The sequence below is a fragment of the Lepisosteus platostomus genome, chromosome 8, assembly GCF_059453375.1.
Source record: "Lepisosteus platostomus isolate fLepPlt1 chromosome 8, fLepPlt1.hap1, whole genome shotgun sequence".
Taxonomy (NCBI): domain Eukaryota; kingdom Metazoa; phylum Chordata; class Actinopteri; order Semionotiformes; family Lepisosteidae; genus Lepisosteus; species Lepisosteus platostomus.
Genome location: NC_142618.1, coordinates 15,945,094 through 15,973,039, shown reverse-complemented (window position 1 = coordinate 15,973,039; position 27,946 = coordinate 15,945,094). Strand labels below are relative to the sequence as shown.

General features: G+C 49.2%; 2 protein-coding genes and 1 long non-coding RNA gene across 7 annotated transcripts; 1 reads left to right on the top strand and 2 right to left on the bottom strand.

Annotated features, from left to right (window-relative positions):
- The first annotated feature begins 366 nt into the window (after positions 1 to 366).
- LOC148656769 (uncharacterized) lies at positions 367 to 10,952 on the top strand. Its single transcript, XR_015940818.1, has 2 exons — positions 367 to 5,781; positions 10,477 to 10,952. It is a non-coding gene; the product is annotated as an uncharacterized LOC148656769 (long non-coding RNA).
- On the bottom strand, positions 10,871 to 14,118 carry LOC148656768 (butyrophilin subfamily 3 member A1-like). Its single transcript, XM_088642616.1, has 3 exons — positions 13,907 to 14,118; positions 12,524 to 12,550; positions 10,871 to 11,897 (listed from the first exon to the last, which is right to left on the bottom strand). The coding sequence occupies exons 1-3, from the start codon at positions 13,965 to 13,967 to the stop codon at positions 11,392 to 11,394; spliced, it is 594 nt and encodes a 197-aa protein (XP_088498742.1). The 5' UTR covers positions 13,968 to 14,118; the 3' UTR covers positions 10,871 to 11,391.
- A 2,064-nt stretch (positions 14,119 to 16,182) lies between these two features.
- LOC148656767 (E3 ubiquitin-protein ligase TRIM11-like) lies at positions 16,183 to 26,629 on the bottom strand. 5 transcript variants are annotated; one of them, XM_088642608.1, is made up of 9 exons: positions 26,460 to 26,629; positions 26,098 to 26,359; positions 22,953 to 23,428; positions 21,716 to 21,922; positions 20,918 to 21,151; positions 19,748 to 19,901; positions 19,308 to 19,349; positions 17,965 to 17,991; positions 16,183 to 17,338 (listed from the first exon to the last, which is right to left on the bottom strand). In XM_088642608.1, the coding sequence occupies exons 2-9, from the start codon at positions 26,123 to 26,125 to the stop codon at positions 16,833 to 16,835; spliced, it is 1,674 nt and encodes a 557-aa protein (XP_088498734.1). In that variant the 5' UTR covers positions 26,126 to 26,359; positions 26,460 to 26,629; the 3' UTR covers positions 16,183 to 16,832. The 5 variants fall into 5 exon arrangements, with proteins under 5 accessions (XP_088498734.1, XP_088498736.1, XP_088498737.1 ...); XM_088642610.1 differs by lacking the exon at positions 26,098 to 26,359 and adding an exon at positions 25,054 to 25,209; XM_088642611.1 differs by having other exon boundaries at positions 21,716 to 21,808; positions 26,460 to 26,620.
- Positions 26,630 to 27,946: the final 1,317 nt, after the last annotated feature.

Here is a 27,946-nt window from a genome sequence, read left to right as displayed (position 1 = left end):
AACACCAGTCTTCTTACAAAAACCTAATGACTAATGTGTCTCATTATACGAGGGACGTATGATCTCCTAAACAAACAGCTGGATGAGATTCAGGGATTGATATTTATGATTACGAGACCTAATGAAAAGGAAGAGCCTTTCAGACGATCTGTTGCAGCTTAGGGGAACCAGCCTCGCATGGACAGCCAGAAGCTCTTTATGGAGGGAGTACAATAGAACAGGTTGGAGTGGGAAACGGGGACAGTATTCGTTCAGGCACTGAGATCCCGTTGTTGGTGGAGCGATAGACCCACAGCCGTGCCGCCCTGTCCCATTGCAGGCTGGCCTCTGACAAGGGCTGGGAGCCCACAGAAACCCTCATTCCAGTACACCCTCCTCTGAAAACTGCTTGCTTGTTCACTGAGAGGACTCGGAACGCGTCACCTCTAGTGAAAACGAAAAGACACCCAGTTTCTCGAACCCGTCTGTCTGTGAGGGGGCTTTCTGTCACCTTACCTGCTACTCCGAGTGGCTCATCGTGTCCTCATCGACCGCGATTGCGCTGGGCGTGTCTGAAACTGAAACAGTTGTGTGTCTTTTACCACTCAGACAATCAGAATTTTACAAAATGACAGCGATCAATCAGTCAGACAACACTGTCCCAACAATTTGCTCATCAACAGCTAACCATGACACTGAGGAACCCTTTAAAATTAATACAGAGAAACCAAATTATTGGATTAACCCAATATCCATAAATAAATTAGGCAAACAGTATACGACTGAAGTAGACCTGTTCAAATTACAGATATGACTTTTCTGATCATCTGAGTTTCTGAATCCATAAAGAACATTTTAAATGAACCAAAATAAATAGAGAGTACTCTCTCTACTGCTACTGCTACTAATGATGACGATGATGATACTGACCTGATTTCTTGAGTGCTGTCCTCTGTGGCTCTCGCTTCGCAGTGGACTGACACCAACCACGCAGAGCAAATTGATACCAGAGTTTAGGGTTTCCTGGCTGTGACGCCAGGAACATATTCAAATAGAGCAGTTATTTGGACAGGGCTGTCACGACAGCGGGAAGCAGGATGGCCAGGAAAGCCGGAGGTTCTATGCCCTACGCTATGCCGACCCGAGAGAGGGAGCGACCCAGCTGGTGATCTGACCGAGGGTTGGGAGGGGTTTGCTTCCATTGACAGAAGATCCGCACGAACCAGAGACTCAGTCCAGAGCAGGGCAGGTGGGGCAGGACTCTGGGGCCTGCAGGCCCTCTGAGGTCAGTCTGAGCTGTGCTCATGCTGGTGTACGACATCAGCATCAGCGTTTCTCTTCGCCAGTATTGGAATGGAAGTGCTGTGCACAATGATGGCCAGATGCCTTTACATTTATTTTGCATTTCAAGAACCCATTTCTCTGATGGACATAACGGACGAGTGGATGGATTTAATGCAATAACTGGAGAAAATAAATGAGAAACAATGTACACTCACCCCTCGCTATACGAGAGCTCAATATTTATACATTTTCACTACAACACAGCGTGTATATCAACGCCTGCATTTCACTATACAAAGCTGTTGTCAACACAATGACGGCTCTCTCCTTGGGATTACTTAGTGGTTTCCATTATGGACCAGTACTCAGATGTTTATTCAAGTGATGACAATGAGATAGTATTTCCCCCACTGTAGAACAAGTGACAAGTGACAGATGGCAGTGAAAAGGGTCTTCGACTTCTGAATTACTTTTAATTGCACTGTGCTGTGTGTGTTCAAGTTCACAGACCTTGTGAATGAGTTGTAGCTTTTACATGTGAAGTAGTGGGAACTTAATTTTCTCCTAAGTTGTTGATATTTACTTTTGCAAACCACGGGTGTAAATGTGTTTCAATGTGCAAAGTTCAGGGTTGATTTGTGAGTCACAAGGGCTCTAGGATTAGTGATCTGACTGGTCTAACACAGCGCTCTGTGATGATAAGTTAGAAGCAGCTCAGATTTTGTTTCATATTTAGCAGTTTTTAAAGGGATGTCAGAAGCACATTGAGGTCAGCTCCTCTGAGCGGCCTGGAAACTGGATCAGTCAGTTTTTATGCTGTCAGGAATCTGTGAATCAGAAGTATAACCTAAGTATAAATTAATTAAGCACAAACTCAATTTGTGAATCATAAGCATTGATTGAAGAATTGACTAACCACAATCTCTGATTCAGAAGCTTTCATTTAAGGATGAATTCATTAAGCACAAACTGAATCCGTCACAAAATACCAAACCCGTTCATTTTTGCAGCTACATCGATTGCAGAATGAGGTTCTGACTCATTAAGAAAAAGTAGTTGTAAAACCAACAGAAAGCACAACTTCTAGAACTACTGCCCTAGTTACATAACGATTGTAAGTATAAGGATAAACTACTGCAAGGAATCGGTCCACCTGAGCAAACAAGATCGTAATAATGTTGACACCCAATAACGTAGACACTAAATGTGTCGTTCCTGGATGGATAGCCCTCCAACACATCAAACAGTTCGATGCAGGAACTATGAATTCGGGGTTTTGTAGTTATCTGACCATTGACAAAGTACAACTATTTTTTTAGGGCGCACCGCTGACGGAGCTAGGCGCTGCGGCCACTCGTTTGCTTGAGAAACGCGCTCTGGATGCAAAACAGCCGCAGCTGAAGAGGTTCTGGTTTCCTTCGGATTGAAGCTGCCGCCGAACCCGGGGTCCCTCGCAGGTGGTCTGTCCGTCAGCGACCTGTCCCCCGCGGTGGTCTGTCCCCATCGCGGCCGGTGAATCTGTCTGTACGGCGACCACCGTCATTTTTTAACTTCTATCAACGTGGGAGCGGCAAAAGAAACGGAAAGGGGTCTACAGTAGGTCAAATTCACGAGTGGGCAAACGACGAATACTGAAGACAAGTGCAGAGAGATAGAGGCGGTTCGCCAAACTAAAAAGGGGATGAGATGGGAAGCGCTGAGCTCGGAGAGGCTGATGCGAGGAGTCGGGAAGGCGCGACTCGGCTAGTGTATGACCTCTGTCAAGAAACGGCTGGACGAGACGCTCAGATTAATACCGAAAACCTGAGCAACTAAGACGGGCCAAGCGGTCTCCTTTCGCCTGTGACTTTTCTTATGCTCTTAGCGAGCTTTCCCTGTTGTCTACCCGGCGAGTTCACCGTGTTCACAGTAAAGTGTCCCCCTCCCCGGCGTGTTTCTGGCACGTCACGGGGACACCAGCTGACTTTTGTTTGGAAGTCAGAGGGTTTCAGTACATTACAGTCACCACGTACGGTACTAAACAAAACTGTATTGTGAGCAAAACCGTGACCATCTCTGCTCCCTTACTGATTCCAACACATGGCATTCCAAAACACACACACACACACATATTTAAACTTGTTTCTGGGCATTACAAATAATTCTGAATGTTAAATACGCGATATTGAATGTATTTTAAGATGCAGAGTGTAATTGCTGTATGGCTGACAGAATTAAGGCGTACGATGAATCTGCGTGATAATTCTTCGTGACAGAGCGTCTGTTACCGGTGCGAGAAATGTTTTGAACCTTACACGGACGAACATTGAGGTAATCATGACTCATGACCATAGAAATGTTATTCATAACAAAGATTATCTGATGAAAACAGTACAGTGACCTGATAAGTCCTATATCCTATCTCTCATCAAACCGCTCGCAGCTGCTGACGAAGAGGAACAAAGCGAGTCTCAGAGAACAAATGTGATGTCAGCGTTCGTGACAAACTCAACCTCACGTATCCTCTGCTCAGAGACAGAAACATTGCCCTCAGTGAATGACTTTCGGCTCGAGTTTGTGCGCCTTAGTTATAGTAGGCAAACCCGGCGCCCCCTCAACTGAACTGTCCCGCCCCCTCAGTTTTGGGCAAAGGATTTTTGAACACTTAATTAATTTAATTAATCTCTTTCTCTGACTTCACCCGGCGTCGAAGTCTCAGCAATCGTGTTTTCAACCTCCTGAAACTCTGTATTTATATATTTTCTGCTAGTTTTAGAGGTTTAAATTAGACAACGTAGCTACGAAATATTAAGAGGTGCTAGTTAAAGCCTCTTTTGAAGAACATACAGTTGCACATTTGCTCGCCAATGTTCGCCTTTTAAGGTTACATCGGCAGCTCTTCTGATTAGGGTATGATATTGGTGACAATTTTAATTTTCCTGTTCACACAGACGCACTGAAGATACTGGTATAAAAAGCAAAATCAACCGCCGCCCCACACCCAGCCAAACAGAAATAAAACTGCAGACCTGTTACTCTCGCACCGGTAACAGACGCTTGAACTCGGCACACGGGGTCACTGGAGGTCAAGGTCACCGTGTATGGTCACGTGATCACCCGAAAAACAAGGCGCTATGTTTCAGGAACGAAAGCAGCTGGGAAGTTACTTTCAACGGCACAAACACAGCACTACCGGATGAGGTGGGTTTCATCGTTTGTGCTGTCTGTAGGGGGGCTGACTTCACAGAGCTTATCCGAACGTGTTTGAATCACAAAGCGCTTGTCGGTCAGTCTGCGGGATGTTGCAGAGGCAGTGAATTGGAAGAGCTCAAGATTGTTCAACGCAACAGGGGTCTCAGACTCAGTTCCCAGAACGCCTGGTGTCCTCTGATCTTTTCCACCTCAGATCTTAATTACAGAATTGGTCTAATTTAATTGGCTCCGTAACTGTAACAATTCTAACCTGGGTCCGAGATGATTTATGGATATCTGTTACTGTAATAAAGTGAATGTTTCAGTGAATGAATCAACTGAAAAAGACATTAAGGGGATTCCTACTTATTGTCTCATTTAGAAAGGTATTAGGTTAATTGTTTAATTACTTACTCGGGTTGGAGAAAAAAACCCTGGACTACAGGTCACAGGAACGGAGTCAGGGACTGCTGGTTTTTCGGGACAAGAGCTCCCCTAATACTTGATCAGTTAAAAACAACATGTTAAAGAAAGACGGAAATGTCAGTACTTTTCCGTCAATATATATATTTACAAAATACTGTTTTGACTTCTGAGATCCGCAAACATTCAGCGTCGACCCAGCGGGCGTCTTCAGAACCAATGCGGAAGTGAAGCCTCCATACCGGCTCCGAACCGGGCCCCAACCCGCGTTGGCATTCCTCCGAAACGGATCGGTCATCCACGCCCGAGTGGGAGGGAGGTTTGACGCTTAATCCAGAAGGACAAACATTGCGAATGTGCCACTGTGTCCTCTGCGTCTGGACACGACCACACCGAGACAGGCCAGACTCTGGCTTCAGCGGCAGACAGACTGTATTCTGCAACTGGAACAAGTGAAGGTTTATTCCATGCAGGGCCGGGTGACACCCGAAGAACTCCACAGCCGAAACGTCGTTTCTTTTCAGCTTGGAATGAACCTTTCCCTGTACCTTTGCAGCCTACGCATGCTGATGCAGCTCCCTGCTCGAACATATTCTGGTAGACAGACTATATTCTGGAATATTCTCGTGCCTCCTCGCGTTCCTGTTCTTTTGATATGCTGTGTTTTAGCTGCGGCCGTTTCTCATTGTACCGAACTCCAGTGGTCCAGCACACTCCGGCTGTTGGGCACGGTGATGTCATCATCCTCCCTGCGCTTAGCTGGGCTGGAGGAGGTCTCCTTTAGCTCATGCGGCTGGTTCCCTGATGCATTACGCCGGAGACCTGGGTTGATGCCCCAGGTGTTGCAGGACGAACAGGCAGGGTGGAGCCACAAGGGCATGAGCCCGTGCAGAACTGCGACAGTCACAATGACTGTATTAGTGTGTAAGTATAGAAGTGTTGGCATATTAATGCATTTGGCTGTTGATGCATTACTGTGTTAATGCACTAGGGTTTGGTGTTTTCCTATATAACTAATGTCTTGATACATGAATGTGTTAGCCTATGGGTGCATATATGTACCGGTTTATTGATGTTTTGTACATGGTTGCATTAGTTTCCAGGGCCTGTTGGTGGAATTTGGCCCTGCAACAGGCTGCAATATTCAGCGACGTTCAGTAAAACAGGAATGCACCAAGTGACCTGGGGATCAGGAAAGGACTAGAGCCTTTACCCACCCCTGCCTTCACCATAGGCTCAGCCTCAAGCCTCACAGAGGGAAGAAATACCCTAGGGAAAGATTCCGAGAGTGTGAGGAAAACACAAGGATCACAGGAAAAGAAGGGACCCCACTTACTTGCGTATTTGCTCACAGAGTCTAGGCCTGCAGGAAAAACAGAAGACAGGGATCAGAATACTTCTGCTATAGTGCACTGCCTCAGTTCACTTCCTGGGTCAAGGGTCTGGTACAATGCTCTCTACACACACACGCGAGCTGAGAGGCCCAGGAGGGTTCGAGATGGCCTTTTCCGGCCAAGCAAGAGAGACACTAAAAACAAATCGGCCACCACCACAAGTGTGACCGTCTCGGTTCCACGCGGTCTCGTGCCCTCCAGCACCCTGTTTCATCCCACAGCACCAGGGGCGCGAACCTGGGTCTCCAGCGTAACGTAACAGGGAACCAGCTGCATGAGCTAAATGAGACCTCCCTCAGCCCAGGCATGGGGTCCGAACGAGCTCCCCTACACCAGCACCATGTAAATCCTCTTTATACCAGTTTAACCCCACCCATGTGAGCATGTGACATTCTAAACCTTTCATCAATTAACCAACCATGACATGAGACACAGCTAGTGTGGCTATTGGCAAGTGATTCTAGCTTGTATAGTGGCCTATACTGGCAGGCTGGCTGTAACTGCAGCCCTCTCTTTAGTTGGTCTGCCACAGTCTCCTGTTCCCAAGAGATCATTACCCAGTCTTCTCCGACCTGGCAGCCATCCTGAGATACAGAGATACGATACTTTGTCAAGTCCTACTAGCGTGGGAGCTATGCTGGCATTCGGTGAAAAAACCTGAAGAACCTGCCCTAGATAGATAGAAAGATACTTTATTGATCCCGTGAGGGAAATTGCAGTGCAACAGCAGCTTAACACACACAACACAGCCACAGTGTAACGAATTATATAATAATAGTACAATACATACAATACAATACAAGAGTTACTCACAGTCCGGACACACAAGAGCAAACTAGAACAGAACAGTACACAGAAAATCGTATCACACGTATGAATATAAATATAGATGTAACCATAGATATAAATATAAATATAAATGTATTGCACAGGTCCCTGGCATATATTGCACAAAAGTGGTTGTAAACGGGAAAAAGAAAAAGAAAAAGAAAGAGAACAGATGTAGCAGTAGATGTGTATATGCGTTTAGTCCAGAAACAGGTCACTGTCGCTGTTGCCTCTGCCAAGACGCAAGGTGGATGCGTTGTACAGTCTTATGGCAGACGGCAAGAATGACCTCCTGTAGCGCTCCCTGTCGCACCGTGGATGAATCAGTCTATTGCTGAACGTGCTCTTCATTCCTGCAAGCCTGTCATAGAGGGGATGGGAGAAGTTGTCCATGATGGCCTCTAGTTTGGACATCATTCTCCTCTCAGCCACTACCTCCAAGGGGTCCAGGTCAGACCCAATGACAGAGCTTGCTCTCCTGATGAGCTTGTTCAGCCTTTTGGAATCTACTGCTCTAATCCCAGAGCCCCAGCACACCACTGCGTAGAAAATGGCACTCGCTACCACCGACTGATAGAACATGTGTAGCATCTTACTACACACATTGAAGGACCTGAGCCTCCTCAAGAAGTAAAGTCGGCTCTGTCCTTTCTTATAGATGGCCTCGATGTTCTTAGACCATTCCAGTCTATCGTCGATGTGCACTCCCAGGTACTTGTACGAGTCCACCATCTCCACGCCACTCCCATGGATGTAGACAGGAGTAGGTTTGACCTTTTTTCCTCCTGAAATCCACCACCAGTTCCTTTGTCTTTGTAACATTCAGTTCCAAGTGGTTCACCCCACACCACTCCACAAAGCTGCTGACCAGTCCGCCCTGCTACACATGAAAGTACATAGTACTTTTAAATAAGAACATGAAACTGCAACTGACCTTTATTCTCTAACCACATACTCAGGGCTTTGAAAGGACAGGGGACTGAGGCCAGTTTAGCAGAACAAGCACAGCACGGTCCCTGTTTGTCTGAAAGAGTGCTGATCTCTGTCTACAAACCCACAAAGCATCTGTTAATGTGAGAGTCTGAGATAATTCAGATATATCGAAAGCTACTCATATCATGTTTAGGACTTGGTGGTCTTGAGATCAGGAGGTTCCCAGCACTACCTCTTGGTGCACCTCCCCGATCAAGACACTGCAGCTGAGGTCTGAGTGTGATCAGGTCCTACAAGACACTGAACATCCTGTCCTGTCCTGCAGAGCCCTACAGCTGAGGTCTATCATCAGGTCCTATAAGACACTGGCCATGCTGTCCTGTCCTGCAGTTGAGGTGTGAATGTGATCAGGTCCTACAAGACACTGAACATCCTGTCCTGTCCTGCAGTTTAGGTCTGAGTGTTATCAGGTCCTGTGACCTGTGGCCATGAATGACAGAGGGAATGAAGAACTCATTGCCATTGAGAGGATGAACAGGGGAAACATGCTGTGGGAATATGAAGTAGAGATGACACACCCACCTTGGAGTGTGGTCTTCATCGGATTGAAGACAAGTGGGGGAGCAGAGCCAGTAATTCCCATTGGTCAATTCCAAGTCTGTTGTGGTTCACTCAGGGGTCGCTCATAGGGAAAGGGCTGGAGTCCGTGACATAATCAGGCAGGTGCTGTGGAGCTTCCTCACAGACACACCTGTCCTTGATCTTACCTGAGGGTGAGTGTGGGTGAGCAGCTAGTCTTTCAGCAAAGTTACTTCTCCTGGGTCACTTACAAAATGAATTCACTAGCACTGAGAACAGGCAAGAATCAGGCGTATTGAGAGGTTACTTGGGGTATCTTAATTTACAATAATTTCGCTCAACCCTCTTGGCTGAGGGCTGACCTCCTGACCACAGGATGAAGAGGACGAGGGGCTGGGACCCCCTGCAGATTGAGGTGTGTCCCAGGGGCAGCTGCAGAGGCGGAGCCGGGGGGCAGGAGGGATATACAAGAGGAATGTGAGGGAGACAAGGGGATCACGTTCAGTATAAATAATGTATAAGGGAGGAAATGACATCATGACTGATTGTTCATTGCAGGCAGCTGAGGCTGATTGAACTTGGCTGCTGTCATCCCTCCCGAAAGTTAATGGTAAAGCTACCCTGTGCAAAGAGCTCCAGTTCCCGCTGCTATGGGCTCAGTGCTGCTCAGTCTCCAGGAGAGAGGGAACCCAGGAGAGTGATGGGCCACCTGCTCTCCACTCAGACCCACCCGGTCTCCAGGCCCTCTGCAGCTCCTGTGTGCACACCTCCTCCAGGTGTCTGTGCAGCGCAGTCAGTGCGGCCCTCAGGTCTCCGAACGACAGCGTGGTGAGATCGTAGTGGCTGGGCTCGCTGGGCAGGGGCGCGGCGGGGGTCTGGGCCTCCTGGGGGGAAAGGAAGAGGCCCGAGAGGTGAGGACCGCTGCACAGGTGAGGTGAGAGACGCTCCTCCCCCGTTCGTTTTGCTGGAATGGTGAAACACATTCACATGCAAATCTGGGAAACAAAGCACAACATGTGCAGTTTCTGTTCAGGAAAGGGCAGCCAGAAGCACTCCTGGGCTCAGAGGAGTGTCCCAAGACTGACAGGCTAATGAACCTGTTCAGCTCTGAAAAGAGATGCCTGCAAGGGATCCTGATTCAAAGGAAAAAGACCAGGTAGTTACATTAAGTACCAGGAGTTTGAGAGACAAAACAGAACAAAGTTAAGAGCAAAACGTGAGAAACAAATGCTGCAGCTCTAGCAGGTGATCACATGTGAATAAAGGGATATGGCGTCTCATTGCCAGATTCCATGGGCTAGATATCAGAAGCCGAGACAGGCTTGGGAGACATTGTCAAGGACAAAAACGTCTTGCCTGGGAACCGGGAAGGGAGAGAGGGAGAGATCCAGAGAAAAAGACTGGGATGGCAATTTGGAATTTTGCCTGTGTTTGAAGGAGCCAGAGGACTGAAGGAGTTAAGTTGAAAGAGCTGGCAGAGCTGAGCTGTGGTTCACTGTGTGGTGCTGTTTTCCTGTGCTGGAGATAAGAGCCCCTTGTGCCACGAGGCTCTGCTACACCGTGACAGATTAATTCAAATTACAGGCACTTCCCTCCTGCATTCAAATCAGGGAACCAGATTCTGGGGTAGTTAGTGAACCAGTCAGGCTTGCAGGTGATAGCAAAATAGGAGGATTAGCAAACACTGTAGGAGCTGCACATGAAACGTAAGCATACCAAGATAAAATTCAAAGCTAGGCAAACACCTGGCAGATGGCATTTACTGTAGACTATTTTGGTCAGCACATTATAAAACAAGTATTGCAAGTATTATCAAGACACTGCAGCTGAGGTCTGAGTGTGATCAGGTCCTACCAGATACTGAACATCCTGTCCTGTCCTGCAGAGCTCTACAGCTGAGGTCTGAGTGTGATCAGGTCCTACCAGACACTGAACTTCCGGTCCTGCAGAGCCCTACAGCTGAGGTCTGAGTGTGATCAGGTCCTACAAGTCACTGAACATCCTGTCCTGTCCTGCAGTTGAGGTGTGGGTGTGATCAGGTCCTGTGGCCTGTGGCCATGAATGACAGAGGGAATGAAGAACTCATTGCCATTGAGAGGATGCACAGGGGAAACTTGCTGTGGGAATATGAATTATGACCAATGATAAACCTCCTGGTGCAGCAGTTTCTCACTGCCGCCCTGATCTGCGTGCAGTGGGGCTGCTGTGTGTCACTTCACCCGGTGAAGTCCAGTACCCCCAATCACCCACAATCCCCCTAGTGAATAAATTCATTGGAATTGAATTTGAAATAGTTTTTATTGCCCTTAACGGAATTTGTATTGTACAACAAGAGTTCATAAACAAATAATATATCCAGCACTCATGCAATATAACAACAATACATTACTCAATCAGAACTCTTTCAGTAGCATAAGATTAAAAAAGGAGAGAACTGTCTTATATCGAGGAGCAGCAGCTGCCCAACATTCTTTAGTCCTGGGGAGAAGACTAGTCCAGTAAGCAGCAGACTCTGCCCCTGAGCCTTGTCTCCAGTCCCCGGTAACCAGCAGACTCTGCCCCTGAGCCTTGTCTCCAGTCCACGGTAAGCAGCAGACTCTGCCCCTGAGCCTTGTCTCCAGTCCACGGTAAGCAGCAGACTCTGCCCTTGAGCCTCATCTCCAGCTGCCACTCGGCAGTAGACTCCTCCCCTGAGTCTCATCTCCACTCCCTGGTCAGCAGCAGACTCCTCCCCTGAGTCTCATCTCCACTCCCTGGTCAGCAGCAGACTCCTCCCCTGAGTCTCATCTCCACTCCCCGGTCAGCAGAGGAGCAGCTGCCCATCATTCTTCAGTCCTGGGGAGAAGACGGGGTACAGCTCTTCGGAGAAGCTGTCTGTCAGCGTGCAGAGGGGTGTCGCCCCTCGTTCAGCATCATAGAAGGAGAGGATGCCCCCATCCCAGTCCAAGAACACACCCACGGTCCGGGGCACGTGGGTGGAGAGGACACGGGCACCTCTCTTGCCTTTCACACTAAGGATGTCTCCGTCTCCCTCCAAGAGCCAGAACGCCTCGTCTGGAATCACCCCATTTCGGGGCGCGGAGCTGCGGAAGAGCCCCACCCTCCAGAGCTTCTTGGAGCCCACCTCCACCTCCCAGTAGTGGCGTCCCGAGGAGAAGGCTGTGCACCCCAGGACGAAGTACACCCGGTTGAAGCGCTGGGGGCCCTGGGGCAGGGGCTGGCGTCGGGTGCAGGCTTGTACCCCTCTCCGGTCTTCGGACACGATCAGGCAGGGGTGGGCGGTTTCGGGGTCCAGCTGGATACTGGCTGTAGGGAATTCAATTTAACTGCTTAGTCCTGAGAGCGGGGAGAGTACAGGAGAGGAACCTCAGACACAGAGAGGCCCCCCCAGACTCATGAAGCCTTAGTGCGGGAGCACATCAGCAGATCACTGCTGCATTAAAACAGCACATTCCCAATGACAGCGTGTCCTGTAGTACATTAATGCTTGAATCAACGGGGCATTACTGCATTACTGTATTACTGTGTAAGTATAGGAGTGTTGGCATATTAATGCATTTGGCTGTTGATGCATTACTGTGTTAATGCACTAGGGTTTGGTGTTTTCCTATGTAACTAATGTCTTGATACATGAATGTGTTAGTCTATGGGTGCATATATGTGTATTGGTGTTTTGTACATGGTTGCATTAGTTTCCAGGGCCTGTTGGTGGAATTTGGCCCTGCTACAGGCTGCGATATTCAGTGACGTTCAGTAAAATGGGAATGCACCAAGTGACCTGGGGATCAGGAAAGGACTAGAGCCTTTACCCACCCCTGCCTTCACCACAGGCTCAGCCTCAAGCCTCACAGAGGGAAGAAATACCCTAGGGAAAGATTCCGAGAGTGTGAGGAAAACACAAGGATCACAGGAAAAGAAGGGACTCCACTTACTTGCGTATTTGCTCACAGAGTCTAGGCCTGCAGGAAAAACAGAAGACAGGGATCAGAATACTTCCGCTATAGTGCACTGCCTCAGTTCACTTCCTGGGTCAAGGGTCTGGTACAATGCTCTCTACACACACACGCTAGCTGAGAGGCCCAGGAGGGTTCGAGTTGGCTTTTTCCGGCCAAGCAAGAGAGACAGTAAAAATAAATCGGCCACCACCACAAGTGTGACCGTCTCGGTTCCACGCGGTCTCGTGCCCTCCAGCACCCTGTTTCATCCCACAGCACCAGGGGCGCGAACCTGGGTCTCCAGCGTAACGTAACAGGGAACCAGCTGCATGAGCTAAAGGAGACCTCCCTCAGCCCAGGCAGCTAGGGTCCCTGCTACGCGCAGGGAGGGCGATGACGTCACCGGGTCCAAACTAACTCCTGTATATACCAGCTTAACCGCACCCATGTGAGAATGTGACATTCTAAACCTTTCATCAATTAACCAACCATGACATGAGACACAGCTAGTGTGGCTATTGGCAAGTGATTCTAGCTTGTATAGTGGCCTATACTGGCAGGTTGGCTGTAACTGCAGCCCTCTCTTTAGTTGGTCTGCCACAGTCTCCTGTTCCCAAGACATCATTACCCAGTCTTCTCCGACCTGGCAGCCATCCTGAGATACAGAGATACGATACTTTGTCAAGTCCTACTAGCGTGGGAGCTGTGCTGGCATTCGGTGAAAAAACCTGAAGAACCTGCCCTGCTACACGTGAAAGTACACAGTACTTTTTAATAAGAACATGAAACTGCAACTGACCTTTATTCTCTAACCACATACTCAGGGCTTTGAAAGAACAGGGGAATGAGGCCAGTTTAGCAGAACAAGCACAGCATGGTCCCTGTTTGTCTGAAAGAGTGCTGATCTCTGTCTGCAAACCCACAAAGCATCTGTTAATGTGAGAATCTGAGATAAAGCAGATATATCGAAAGCTACTCATATCATGTTTAGGACTTGGTGGTCTTGAGATCAGGAGGTTCCCAGCACTACCTCTTGGTGCACCTCCCCGATCAAGACACTGCAGCTGAGGTCTGAGTGTGATCAGGTCCTACAAGACACTGAACATCCTGTCCTGTCCTGCAGAGCCCTACAGCTGAGGTCTATCATCAGGTCCTATAAGACACTGGCCATGCTGTCCTGTCCTGCAGTTGAGGTGTGAATGTGATCAGGTCCTACAAGACACTGAACATCCTGTCCTGTCCTGCAGTTGAGGTCTGAGTGTTATCAGGTCCTGTCACCTGTGGCCATGGATGACAGAGGGAATGAAGAACTCATTGCCATTGAGAGGATGAACAGGGGAAACATGCTGTAGGAATATGAAGTAGAGATGACACACCCACCTTGGAGTTTGGTCTTCATCGGATTGAAGACAAGTGGGGGAGCAGAGCCAGTAATTCCCATAGGTCAATTCCAAGTCTGTTGTGGTTCACTCAGGGGTCGCTCATAGGGAAAGGGCTGGAGTCCGTGACATAATCAGGCAGGTGCTGTGGAGCTTCCTCACAGACACCCCTGTCCTTGATCTTACCTGAGGGTGAGTGTGGGTGAGCAGCTAGTCTTTCAGCAAAGTTGCTTTTCCTGGATCACTTACAAAATGAATTCACTAGCACTGATAACAGGCAAGAATCAGGCGTATTGAAAGGTTACTTGGGTATCTTAATTTACAATAATTTTGCTCAAAACTCTTGGCTGATGGTAGATCTCCTGACCACAGGATGAAGAGGACGAGGGGCTGGGACCCCCTGTAGATTGAGGTGTGTCTCAGGGGCAGCTGCAGAGGTGGAGCCGGGGGGCAGGAGGGATATACAAGAGGAATGTGAGGGAGACAAGGGGATCACGTTCAGTATAAATGATGTATAAGGGAGGAAATGACATCATGACTGATTGCAGATTGCAGGCAGCCGAGGCTGATTGAACTTGGCTGCTGTCATCCCTCCCGAACGTTAATGGTAAAGCTACCCTGTGCAAAGAGCTCCAGTTCCCGCTGCTATGGGCTCAGTGCTGCTCAGTCTCCAGGAGAGAGGGAACCCAGGAGACTGATGGGCCACCTGCTCTCCCACTCAGACCCACCTGGTCTCCAGGCCCTCTGCAGCTCCTGTGTGCACACCTCCTCCAGGCGTCTGTGTAGCGCGGTCAGCATGGCCCTCAGGTCTCCGAACGACAGCGTGGTGAGATCGTAGTGGCTGGGCTCGCTGGGCAGGGGCGCGGCGGGGGTCTGGGCGTCCTGGGGGGAAAGGAAGAGGCCCGAGAGGTGAGGACCGCCGCACAGGTGAGGCGAGAGACGCTCCTCCCCCGTTCGTTTTGCTGGAATGGTGAAACACATTCACATGCAAATCCGGGAAACAAAGCACAACATGTGCAGTTTCTGTTCAGGAAAGGGCAGCCAGAAGCACTCCTGGGCTCAGAGGAGTGTCCCAAGACTGACAGGCTAATGAACCTGTTCAGCTCTGAAAAGAGATGCCTGCAAGGGATCCTGATTCAAAGGAAAAAGACCAGGTAGTTACATTAAGTACCAGGAGTTTGAGAGACAAAACAGAACAAAGTTAAGAGCAAAACGTGAGAAACAAATGCTGCAGCTCTAGCAGGTGATCACATGTGAATAAAGGGATATGGCGTCTCATTGCCAGATTCCATGGGCTAGATATCAGAAGCCGAGACAGGCTTGGGAGACATTGTCAAGGACAAAAACTTCTTGCCTGGGAACCGGGAAGGGAGAGAGGGAGAGATCCAGAGAAAAAGACTGGGATGGCAATTTGGAATTTTGCCTGTGTTTGAAGGAGCCAGAGAACTGAAGGAGTTAAGTCGAAAGAGCTGGCAGAGCTGAGCTGTGGTTCACTGTGTGGTGCTGTTTTCCTGTGCTGGAGATAAGAGCCCCTTATGCCACGAGGCTCTGCTACACCGTGACAGATTAACTCAAATTACAGGCACTTCCCTCCTGCATTCAAATCAGGGAACCAGATTCTGGGGTAGTTAGTGAACCAGTCAGGCTTGCAGGTGATAGCAAAATAGGAGGATTAGCAAACACTGTAGGAGCTGCACATGAAACGTAAGCAGACCAAGATAAAATTCAAAGCTAGGCAAACACCTGGCAGATGGCATTTACTGTAGACTATTTTGGTCAGCACATTATAAAACAAGTATTGCAAGTATTATCAAGACACTGCAGCTGAGGTCTGAGTGTGATCAGGTCCTACCAGATACTGAACATCCTGTCCTGTCCTGCAGAGCTCTACAGCTGAGGTCTGAGTGTGATCAGGTCCTACCAGACACTGAACTTCCGGTCCTGCAGAGCCCTACAGCTGAGGTCTGAGTGTGATCAGGTCCTACAAGTCACTGAACATCCTGTCCTGTCCTGCAGTTGAGGTGTGGGTGTGATCAGGTCCTGTGGCCTGTGGCCATGAATGACAGAGGGAATGAAGAACTCATTGCCATTGAGAGGATGCACAGGGGAAACTTGCTGTGGGAATATGAATTATGACCAATGATAAACCTCCTGGTGCAGCAGTTTCTCACTGCCGCCCTGATCTGCGTGCAGTGGGGCTGCTGTGTGTCACTTCACCCGGTGAAGTCCAGTACCCCCAATCACCCACAATCCCCCTAGTGAATAAATTCATTGGAATTGAATTTGAAATAGTTTTTATTGCCCTTAACGGAATTTGTATTGTACAACAAGAGTTCATAAACAAATAATATATCCAGCACTCATGCAATATAACAACAATACATTACTCAATCAGAACTCTTTCAGTAGCATAAGATTAAAAAAGGAGAGAACTGTCTTATATCGAGGAGCAGCAGCTGCCCAACATTCTTTAGTCCTGGGGAGAAGACTAGTCCAGTAAGCAGCAGACTCTGCCCCTGAGCCTTGTCTCCAGTCCCCGGTAAGCAGCAGACTCTGCCCCTGAGCCTTGTCTCCAGTCCCCGGTAAGCAGCAGACTCTGCCCCTGAGCCTTGTCTCCAGTCCCCGGTAAGCAGCAGACTCTGCCCCTGAGCCTTGTCTCCAGTCCCCGGTAAGCAGCAGACTCTGCCCCTGAGCCTTGTCTCCAGTCCACGGTAAGCAGCAGACTCTGCCCCTGAGCCTTGTCTCCAGTCCACGGTAAGCAGCAGACTCTGCCCTTGAGCCTCATCTCCAGCTGCCACTCGGCAGTAGACTCCTCCCCTGAGTCTCATCTCCACTCCCTGGTCAGCAGTAGACTCCTCCCCTGAGTCTCATCTCCACTCCCTGGTCAGCAGCAGACTCCTCCCCTGAGTCTCATCTCCACTCCCCGGTCAGCAGAGGAGCAGCTGCCCATCATTCTTCAGTCCTGGGGAGAAGACGGGGTACAGCTCTTCGGAGAAGCTGTCTGTCAGCGTGCAGAGGGGTGTCGCCCCTCGTTCAGCATCATAGAAAGAGAGGATGCCCCCATCCCAGTCCAAGAACACACCCACGGTCCGGGGCACGTGGGTGGAGAGGACACGGGCACCTCTCTTGCCTTTCACACTAAGGATGTCTCCGTCTCCCTCCAAGAGCCAGAACGCCTCGTCTGGAATCACCCCATTTCGGGGCGCGGAGCTGCGGAAGAGCCCCACCCTCCAGAGCTTCTTGGAGCCCACCTCCACCTCCCAGTAGTGGCGTCCCGAGGAGAAGGCTGTGCACCCCAGGACGAAGTACACCCGGTTGAAGCGCTGGGGGCCCTGGGGCAGGGGCTGGCGTCGGGTGCAGGCTTGTACCCCTCTCCGGTCTTCGGACACGATCAGGCAGGGGTGGGCGGTTTCGGGGTCCAGCTGGATACTGGCTGTAGGGAATTCAATTCAACTACTTAGTCCTGAGAGCGGGGAGAGTACAGGAGAGGAACCCCAGACACAGAGAGGCCCCCCCAGACTCATGAAGCCTTAGTGCGGGAGCATATCAGCAGATCACTGCTGCATTAAAACAGCACATTCCCAATGACAGCGTGTCCTGTAGTACATTAGTGCTTGAATCAACGGGGCATTACTGCATTACTGTATTACTGTGTAAGTATAGTAGTGTTGGCATATTAATGCATTTGGCTGTTGATGCATTACTGTGTTAATGCACTAGGGTTTGGTGTTTTCCTATGTTACTAATGTCTTGATACATGAATGTGTTAGCCTATGGGTGCATATATGTGTATTGGTGTTTTGTACATGGTTGCATTAGTTTCCAGGACCTGTTGGTGGAATTTGGCCCTGCTACAGGCTGCGATATTCAGTGACGTTCAGTAAAACAGGAATGCACCAAGTGACCTGGGGATCAGGAAAGGACTAGAGCCTTTACCCACCCCTGCCTTCACCATAGGCTCAGCCTCAAGCCTCACAGAGGGAAGAAATACCCTAGGGAAAGATTCCGAGAGTGTGAGGAAAACACAAGGATCACAGGAAAAGAAGGGACTCCACTTACTTGCGTATTTGCTCACAGAGTCTAGGCCTGCAGGAAAAACAGAAGACAGGGATCAGAATACTTCTGCTATAGTGCACTGCCTCAGTTCACTTCCTGGGTCAAGGGTCTGGTACAATGCTCTCTACACACACACGCGAGCTGAGAGGCCCAGGAGGGTTCGAGTTGGCCTTTTCCGGCCAAGCAAGAGAGACCCTAAAAACAAATCGGCCACCACCACAAGTGTGACCATCTTGGTTCCACGCGGTCTCGTGCCCTCCAGCACCCTGTTTCATCCCACAGCACCAGGGGCGCGAACCTGGGTCTCCAGCGTAACGTAACAGGGAACCAGCTGCATGAGCTAAAGGAGACCTCCCTCAGCCCAGGCAGCTGAGGTCCCTGCTACGCGCAGGGAGGGTGATGACGTCACCGGGTCCAAACTAGCTCTGCTACACCAGCATCGTGTAAATCCTGTATATACCAGCTTAACCGCACCCATGTGAGAATGTGACATTCTAAACCTTTCATCAATTAACCAACCATGACATGAGACACAGCTAGTGTGGCTATTGGCAAGTGATTCTAGCTTGTATAGTGGTCTATACTGGCAGGTTGGCTGTAACTGCAGCCCTCTCTTTAGTTGGTCTGCCACAGTCTCCTGTTCCCAAGACATCATTACCCAGTGTTCTCCGACCTGGCAGCCATCCTGAGATACAGAGATACGATACTTTGTCAAGTCCTACTAGCGTGGGAGCTGTGCTGGCATTCGGTGAAAAAACCTGAAGAACCTGCCCTGCTACACGTGAAAGTACATAGTACTTTTAAATAAGAACATGAAACTGCAACTGACGTATATTCTCTAACCACATACTCAGGGCTTTGAAAGGTTTAGCAGAACAAGCACAGCACGGTCCCTGTTTGTCTGAAAGAGTGCTGATCTCTGTCTGATAACCCACAAAGCATCTGCTAATGTGAGAGTCTGAGATAAAGCAGATATATCGACAGTTACTCATCCTCAGGTCCTATAAGACATTGAACATCCTGTCCTGTCCTGCAGTTGAGGTGTGGGTGTGATCAGGTCCTACAAGACACTGAACATCCTGTCCTGTCCTGCAGTTGAGGTGTGGGTGTGATCAGGTCCTACAAGACACTGAACATCCTGTCCTGTCCTGCAGTTGAGGTGTGGGTGTGATCAGGTCCTACAAGACACTGAACATCCTGTCCTGTCCTGCAGTTGAGGTGTGGGTGTGATCAGGTCCTGTGGCCTGTGGCCATGGATGACAGAGGGAGTGAAGAACTCATTGCCATTGAGAGGATGCACAGGGGAAACATGCTGTGGGAATATGAAGTAGAGATGACACACCCACCTTGGAGTTTGGTCTTCATCGGATTGAAGGCAAATACAGTCACTGAAAGAAACAGAGAGAAAGAAATGCCACGTGTATTAATCAAGGGCTCAGCTGAGCAGAATGTCACATGTTGGGGGAGCAGAGCCAGTAATTCCCATAGGTCAATTCCAGGTCTGAGAGGAATGTGAGGGAGACAAGGGGATCACGTTCAGTATAAATGATGTATAAGGGTGGAAATGACATCATGACTGATTGCAGATTGCAGGCAGCTGAGGCTGATTGAACTTGGCTGCTGTCATCCCTCCCGAAAGTTAATGGTAAAGCTACCCTGTGCAAAGAGCTCCAGTGCTCCAGCAAAGAGCTCCAGTTCCCGCTGCTATGGGCTCAGTGCTGCTCAGTCTCCAGGAGAGAGGGAACCCAGGAGAGTGATGGGCCACCTGCTCTCCACTCAGACCCACCTGGTCTCCAGGCCCTCTGCAGCTCCTGTGTGCACACCTCCTCCAGGCGTCTGTGCAGCGCGGTCAGCGTGGCCCTCAGGTCTCCGAACGACAGCGTGGTGAGATCGTAGTGGCTGGGCTCGCTGGGCAGGGGCGCGGCGGGGGTCTGGGCCTCCTGGGGGGAAAGGAAGAGGCCCGAGAGGTGAGGACCGCCGCACAGGTGAGGCGAGAGACGCTCCTCCCCCGTTCGTTTTGCTGGAATGGTGAAACACATTCACATGCAAATCTGGGAAACAAAGCACAACATGTGCAGTTTCTGTTCAGGAAAGGGCAGCCAGAAGCACTCCTGGGCTCAGAGGAGTGTCCCAAGACTGACAGGCTAATGAACCTGTTCAGCTCTGAAAAGAGATGCCTGCAAGGGATCCTGATTCAAAGGAAAAAGACCAGGTAGTTACATTAAGTACCAGGAGTTTGAGAGACAAAACAGAACAAAGTTAAGAGCAAAACGTGAGAAACAAATGCTGCAGCTCTAGCAGGTGATCACATGTGAATAAAGGGATATGGCGTCTCATTGCCAGATTCCATGGGCTAGATATCAGAAGCCGAGACAGGCTTGGGAGACATTGTCAAGGACAAAAACGTCTTGCCTGGGAACCGGGAAGGGAGAGAGGGAGAGATCCAGAGAAAAAGACTGGGATGGCAATTTGGAATTTTGCCTGTGTTTGAAGCAGCCAGAGGACTGAAGGAGTTAAGTTGAAAGAGCTGGCAGAGCTGAGCTGTGGTTCACTGTGTGGTGCTGTTTTCCTGTGCTGGAGATAAGAGCCCCTTGTGCCACGAGGCTCTGCTACACCGTGACAGATTAACTCAAATTACAGGCACTTCCCTCCTGCATTCAAATCAGGGAACCAGATTCTGGGGTAGTTAGTGAACCAGTCAGGCTTGCAGGCGATAGCAAAATAGGAGGATTAGCAAACACTGTAGGAGCTGCACATGAAACGTAAGAAGACCAAGATAAAATTCAAAGCTAGGCAAACACCTGGCAGATGGCATTTACTGTAGACTATTTTGGACAGCACATTATAAAACAAGTATTGCAGCTTCTATACTGAACTGATTCAAGATGTTAATCTTTTTAGTCTGATACAGAGGAGATTATGAGGGCACCTGATTCAAGAGCCCAGTCCCACTCACCAGCGCCTCTTCCCCAGTGCTCTCTCTCAGTGCCAGCTGGCTCCAGCTGTTCTCCCTCTCCCTCAGCTCGGATAGCTCTCTCTCCAGGTGCTGGCGGATCTCCGCCGAGCGGCTCACGCTCTCCTCTTCCGCCCGGCGGAAGAGCTCGGCTGCCTGCCCGCTCAGCTGCGCCAGGCTCTCGGCCAGCTGCGCCAGGGTCTGCTCGCACTCCATCCGCTCCTGGGCCAGAGATGCCTGTCGGGGAGCGAAACGGTGAGGGGCGGAGTGTGATTTTCACGCCTCAAACCCCGTTACCGCACACGGGGAAGAACGAGGACAGTGCACACAGGCTCGTCTGCCCCACCCACCTCCCAGCCACTCGTCCTTTGACACATCACAGGCGGAGATCAGCAGAGAGCAATGTCCCTCTCGGACAGCTTGTGGGTTTATTTTTCGTTAAAATGCGAGAGTTTTAAATATCCATTGCAGGAGTAAATATGAATTAGCTGTGACTATACTTTTACTCTTAAAGTTGTTCCTTGTAATATGTGTCTGTTTCACTGGTCACAACCAGCGATGCCCTGCTGATCAACCCTAACAGCGGGAAACAGCTGTCTCTGCCTGCTAACGTTGACTCTGTATATGTGAAACAGAAATAAGGTCATTTAGACGCTTGCAGCATTATGAAACAGTGAGAGATGTTTACTATTCATAGTAATTCTCCTTGAAAACACCACGTTCCTTATCTATTTCTGCTGCTACTTGTCCGACAATCCGACAGTCCGTGTTTAAAGATTCCCAGTCTTTCGCTCTACTCACCCTCAGGCTCTCAGTGGAAGCGTCCAGGCGTTCGATCCCCCTCTGCCTCTCCAGAATTCTCTCCTTTGTGGCCTTCAGTGCCTCCTGCAGCTGCTCCAGGGACAGAGAGTGCATGTGATGATCAGGGTGACAGCTGGGCAAACATATCTCCCCACCTCCGAAGAGGAAAACCCCCTTTGGACACAGGTGGTCTGTGGGAGGACTGTTCTACCAAAGACATTGACAGTTCCAACTCAGAGACCTGCAGACTCAACAGGGAAACACCATCCAGTGGACAGAGGTGGAAACTACAGGGAAGGGCATTTAACACTTTCAACTTCTTTACGCAAAGGGAGGTGGGAGTGTGGAACAATCAATCCTGTCACGTTGTTGAAGCCAATACTCTGGATTCTGTCAAGGAACAGTTGGATGAGAATGCTCATGTAAACCCAAAAACAGGAAATAAGGCTTCACTTCGAGGGCAGTGGGAGCATGGGACAAGCTAGCCTGCCAAGCTGTAGAAGCCGATACCCTGGCTTCCTTCTACAAACATGTGAATAAGATTCCTGGCTCAAATAGAATATAAGAGCATGAGGTCACAAACGAGGCAAGGACACTCAGTCCTTCTAGCTTATCTAGTCCATCTATCTTATTTTATCCAGAGGCTCCAAACTCATCGCACTGCATTTCAAAAAATGTTCAATATGTCGCTATACCGGTTATGCTTTGCACATAGCCAAAGGACAAATGATGTGCATTTAATACATTACATTCTAATGACTAAACCCACAATTTGTCTGAAGCCAAGAGAAAGTTGTAGCACTGGAGTCACCTTCTCTGAAAAGAAATGAGACCAGGAAATAAGATGATTAATATACTGTGTAATGTAAATATAATAACTGATTTGTAAGGCTTGTTGTAAGCTAAACAGAGTCCCTCCCTCCTTTCTTGAATTTCTCTGTTAGTCTGGCAATTCTGCATGTTGAGTCATGTGGAATGTCCTGGTGTTATTGCAACATGTGAGACTGGGCTGGGAAACAGTTATTCCAGCACAATCCCAGCTGGATCCTCTCTCCCAGTGCGGTTATCCCACACAAACACAAGTAACGGAGCACACAGCCTGACTGGTGAAGGAGCTGGGAGGAGATCTCAGTGATGTTGGCGTCTGTGTGCAGGAGGACACAGCCTGACTGGTGAAGGAGCTGGGAGGAGATCTCAGTGACGCTACTGTCTCAGTGGTAACTGATGTGTTCAGTACCTGATTGGGGCTTCGGTTCTGGTCCGGCTTGGCCCTTCTTGTCTGGGGTGACCCCTGGCTGGGGTTGGGGGTCGGCAACAGGCGGTGGCCTCGGAAGGCGGGGTTGTCGTGGTGGCGGCGGGCGTGGTCCTCGCAGAGTGCCAGCAGGCAGAGGGTGCAGGAGAGGGCAGCTGGGGGCCTGGCAGGCGTGGCGGGGCAGGCGTCACAGAGCGGGACACTCGCCCTGGCCCTGGCCCGCAGCTGCTCCGCCACCTCGGCCAGGCTCAGGTTGCGGCGCAGCGCCAGGGGGTCCGGGATGGCCCGGCGGCACTGTGGGCAGCGGCAGTCTCCCGAGGAATTCCAGTGGCGCCGGATGCAGGCCTGGCAGAAGCTGTGCCCGCAGGGCAGGGAGACGGGCTCCTGGAAGAGGTCCAGGCACACGGCACACACGAGCGCGTCCTCCAGCGCCGACGCCATGGAACTGGATAACTGAGACACTGGACACAGGAGACAGAGGCATGACTCTGACACTGGACACTGGAGACAGAGGGATGACTCTGTGACACTGGACACAGGAGACAGAGGGATGACTCTGACACTGGACACTGGAGACAGAGGGATGACTCTGTGACACTGGACACTAGAGACAGAGGGATGACTCTGACACTGGACACTGGAGACAGAGGGATGACTCTGTGACACTGGACACAGGAGACAGAGGGATGACTCTGACACTGGACACTGGAGACAGAGGGATGACTCTGACACTGGACACTGGAGACAGAGGGATGACTCTGTGACACTGGACACTAGAGACAGAGGGATGACTCTGACACTGGACACTAGAGACAGAGGGACGGCTCTGTGACACTGGACACTGGAGACAGAGGGACGACTCTGTGACACTGGACACTAGAGACAGAGGGTGACTCTGTGAAACTGGACACAGGAGACAGAGGGATGACTCTGACACTGGACACTAGAGACAGAGGGACGGCTCTGTGACACTGGACACTGGAGACAGAGGAATGACTCTGTGACACTGGACACTAGAGACAGAGGGACGGCTCTGTGACACTGGACACTGGAGACAGAGGGATGACTCTGACACTGGACACTGGAGACAGAGGGACGGCTCTGTGACACTGGACACTAGAGACAGAGGGATGACTCTGTGATACTGGACACTGGAGACAGAGGGATGACTCTGTGACACTGGACACTAGAGACAGAGGGACACGTTTGTGACACTGGACACTAGAGACACACGGCACACACAAGCACATCCTTCACCATGGACACCATAACACTGGATCGAAATCTTTGTGACCCAGACACAGAGGTGCAGTCTGACCCAAAACAACTAACTACGAACACAAGACAGGTCACATTATTTCTGCTGATAATAAATCAGCAGAATCCTCAAAGAGAATTAAAAAAGGGTTGAGATCAAATTTAAAATTGGGCAAATACCTGGCAGATGGCGCTTAATGTAGAGAAGGGCAGAAGTTTACAAGCAGGTAGCAAGCACGCAAACTTAATATAAACTGGGAAACTTTCATCTAGAACAGCTTTGTTGAACAGTTTTTGTTGAAAATTGTTTACATCTTCTAGACCAGTGGTTCTCAACCGGGGGGCCTCAGTTAACTTCCAAGGAGGCCGCAAGATGACTCAAAATAGCTGAAAAATATCAACAAGATGCTTCAATCCCTAAAAACACTGCAACTAATGGACGAAGCAAAAAAAAAAAATCCCGTATAAGTTCATATCTGCAAGTATAAACTTTTTAGACAACATGTAGCCTCACATCATATTTCTTACTCTGATGAGAAATTAGGAACGTGACATGCCTCGCAGGGCTCTCACTCGGACCAAATTGTTCACTGCGGCGCGTAACCTTGGCAACGTTTCGGTCAGAGTGGAATGGACACATTTTTAATTCGTCCGCCAAAACAACTTTCAGCCGAGCAACCCAAAACTTAACCCTGGCGCTCCCATCGCTGATGGAAAGACTCCAGGGCCGGATCCAGAGTTTGACGAAGCACCCGCAGCTCGCTACAAGTGGCAGAGGCGCTTAGCTAACGCAGGGCCGACAACACGTAGAAAACCTGACACTAGTTACCTTAACTGTGGCTTTGCTTTGTTTTCCATTTGCCTCTGCCACAATGTGTAGTCTGTTCCCGAGTACTATCCAACGAGTGAACGAGACCTTCCGAGTTGATCAGACATTACAGACAAAACACGACGAGGACAAAGACAAGCCCAGGTCATTTTATGCCTGAAAGGCAAAAAACCCCCCCGGATATAACGCACAAGCTGAAATGAAGGTAACTACTGGGGTGGATAGGAAATGCCGGAAAATATCATACACCGTTTTTTAAGAATGAAAGAATGAAATACTCATTCAATGTTTCCTTGAAAAAGTAATAGTGAAGTCGAGTGAGTAGTCAGTAGCTTTTGTTGTGAAGTTATGAAAAATGTCTGCAGTGACAAATTCTGTATTTTGGAAATTACTTATTATTATTATTTATGCCTCATCAGAAGTGCCTACGCATCTTATGTTATGATTAATTACTTTAGGCACCTGCAAAAAAACTCGTATTTAATAAACATACCGGCTCTTTTCGAAATGCCTATTAATTTTGTGTCATGTTGGAAACAACGAATAGGCAGTGTGATAGCACTAGTGGCAGATACGTTTTGGTTAATTAACATGATGCTGAAAACAAGTGCTTTTGTCATCACTGCAGCAAAAGTACAAGAGGGAAAATGTCACGGCCTGTGTAGGGGGCCGCTCGAATATTCTCTTGGACACTTGGGGGACCTTGGAGGAATAAAGGTCAAGAACCACTGCTCTGGACAACGAAGGGAAGCAAATAAAAAGGAAAAAAATCAGATACTGAAGTATTTACAAAATCCTGAAAGGCACCGATAAAGTCAGCCCAGATGAGCTCTTCAGAACAAACGGGGAAGCTAGTGTATACTACAGGAATGGCTTTTAACACAGCCACGTGAGATTTTTGACCAATTCGCGATTAATGGCCAAACGGGGCCCTTTTGTTTATAACCTGTCTTGTGTCGTTACAATGCAAAAGAAAGCGAATGCAGTAACATAACATAACATCACTTTATTAGCCCTGTACAATTTCTTGCATTAGGAATTCACCTTTCGCATACCCCTGCTTGATCTCCATGAGACACACAGACAGGGAGAGAACCCTGGGGTCAGAGCACAGGGTCAGCCATTTATACAGTGCCCCTGGAGCAGTTGGGGTGAAGGGCCTTGCTCAGGGGCCCAATGGAGTAGGATTCCTCTGCCGGCTGCGGGATTTGAACCCACAAGGGCAGCTGCTCACCCTCAGTTCCAAACCTGCCATGGCAAGAGCTTGCAGACCGAAAAGCGACGCAAACTCAGTTGCAGCTGCTGCCTGCAAATCGAAAGAGACTCTTCTAGAAATTTGGAAGACTTTCAATATATTGACCGAACGTCTTCCCAAGAGCGAGGCAGCGAAGGAGCGACAGACTCACCACAGCGTGAATGCAGCTTGTCGTGATGGGAGCAGGTCTCGTCCAGATCTCTGCCTGTCTCGAAGCTCGCAGCCAAGACAGAGACGTGCTGCCTAGCCTGACCAGGTCTTCAACCCACCCACGCCCTTTTTCTGACTGTGGGCGGCGCTGCTGGGATTGTGCGCAGGCTCGTTCCTGTCGGCACAGGTCGGGAGACAAAGAACAACAACACCTATTCAGGGAAAGACGAACCTGAATCTGCATGAGACAAAAGCTAAACTTCTGAACTGGTTACACAGACGGAGCCGGATGCACATCCTGGTGTGCTGTATGTGATGGCAGCTGCAAGGAAGAGCCCTAAGGGCATCATGATTTAGACAGATGTTCGAAAAGATATCAAGATCTCTTATTAAAGGATTTCTCAAGACTGAACTTTGCCCAGCAACCGAAAGCTCCACTATGCAGAGAAACGCAGCTTAGAGACAAGTCTGGGTTTGACAGCAGCTCAGTCCCAAGTTAAAAACTGATTGATTTCCATGAGTACATACTGTAAACTCTAATCCCTGCCTCCGGCTCTCCCTAGTTTCCAGGAAAATACTCCATTCCAGCCCAGGGAGAGTCAGTAACCTACACAAGACAGTGAACGACAAACCAATAGGACAAAGGAGAAGACAATAAGAGGCTACCTCATTAGCAGGCACTGAAGATATTGCAATATCATAGCAATCGCAGAGTCTGACAGTGACAGAGAAGAGTGTGACACTGGCAGATACACTCGGATACAGATGGCAGATACAGAGAGACAGGAAAGCCAGAAGAGGAACAAGTTTAGATCTGTATATCAAAAAAAGTGTGCAGGTTCAGGAGCCCGAGACTGAAGATAAGATACAAGTAAGGGTACAATGACTTGCAAGCACAGGGTATAAAGGAAATTAGAGAGGTCGGGAGAGAGAGAGAGAAATGTTGCATTGGAGGCAAAAATAAATACGTTTTATCAATATGACAATGGCAAAAGGAAGCAGTAAAATGTGTCTGAGACAATAATGTGTATAAACCTGTAGGTTGTTAAAGAGAAATGACTGAAGACAATTACTTCACTCAGGTCTTCAGTGAGGAAGAAGTCAACAACAGGCAGGCCCCAGGCAGAGGAAGGACAAGAGTCTGTAGCAGAGAGCATCACCATAGAAGAGGAAGAAGAGTTTTGGGTACTAGAATCTCGCAAGGTTAATAAATGCCCGGGGCCAATGGTACTGAATGAAACAAGAGCCATAATTGGAATTCAATGACATAAGTCTTTCGGCAATCTCTCAGGTCAGGACTCGTACCCAGGACCTGGAGAACTGCTAAGAAAAAGTGACAAAAGTGACCCAGGTACATATAGACTAGGACATCTGACATCTATTACACACTCTATAAGGTAAGCAAAAAGCAGAAGAAGCCTGCTGGGTTGAGTTTGTCAGTGCTTTTGAGGATTTTTAATACTTATATTACTTGTATCAGGGCAGCAC

Excerpts from the sequence above, each read along its gene's own strand:
- LOC148656768 (XM_088642616.1), bottom strand. The coding sequence starts at position 13,967 with ATGGGAATTACTGGCTCTGCTCCCCCACTTGTCTTCAATCCGATGAAG. Across the intron at positions 12,551-13,906 it reads GATGAAGACCAAACTCCAAG|GCCTAGACTCTGTGAGCAAA; the intron begins GTGGGTGTGTCA and ends TTTTTCCTGCAG. Across the intron at positions 11,898-12,523 it reads CTCTGTGAGCAAATACGCAA|CCAGTATCCAGCTGGACCCC; the intron begins GTAAGTGGAGTC and ends AATTCCCTACAG.
- LOC148656767 (XM_088642608.1), bottom strand. The coding sequence starts at position 26,125 with ATGGAGATCAAGCAGGGGTATGCGAAAG. Across the intron at positions 19,902-20,917 it reads GCACTGGGGAAGAGGCGCTG|GAGGCCCAGACCCCCGCCGC; the intron begins GTGAGTGGGACT and ends CTTTCCCCCCAG. Across the intron at positions 17,992-19,307 it reads GATGAAGACCAAACTCCAAG|GCCTAGACTCTGTGAGCAAA; the intron begins GTGGGTGTGTCA and ends TTTTTCCTGCAG.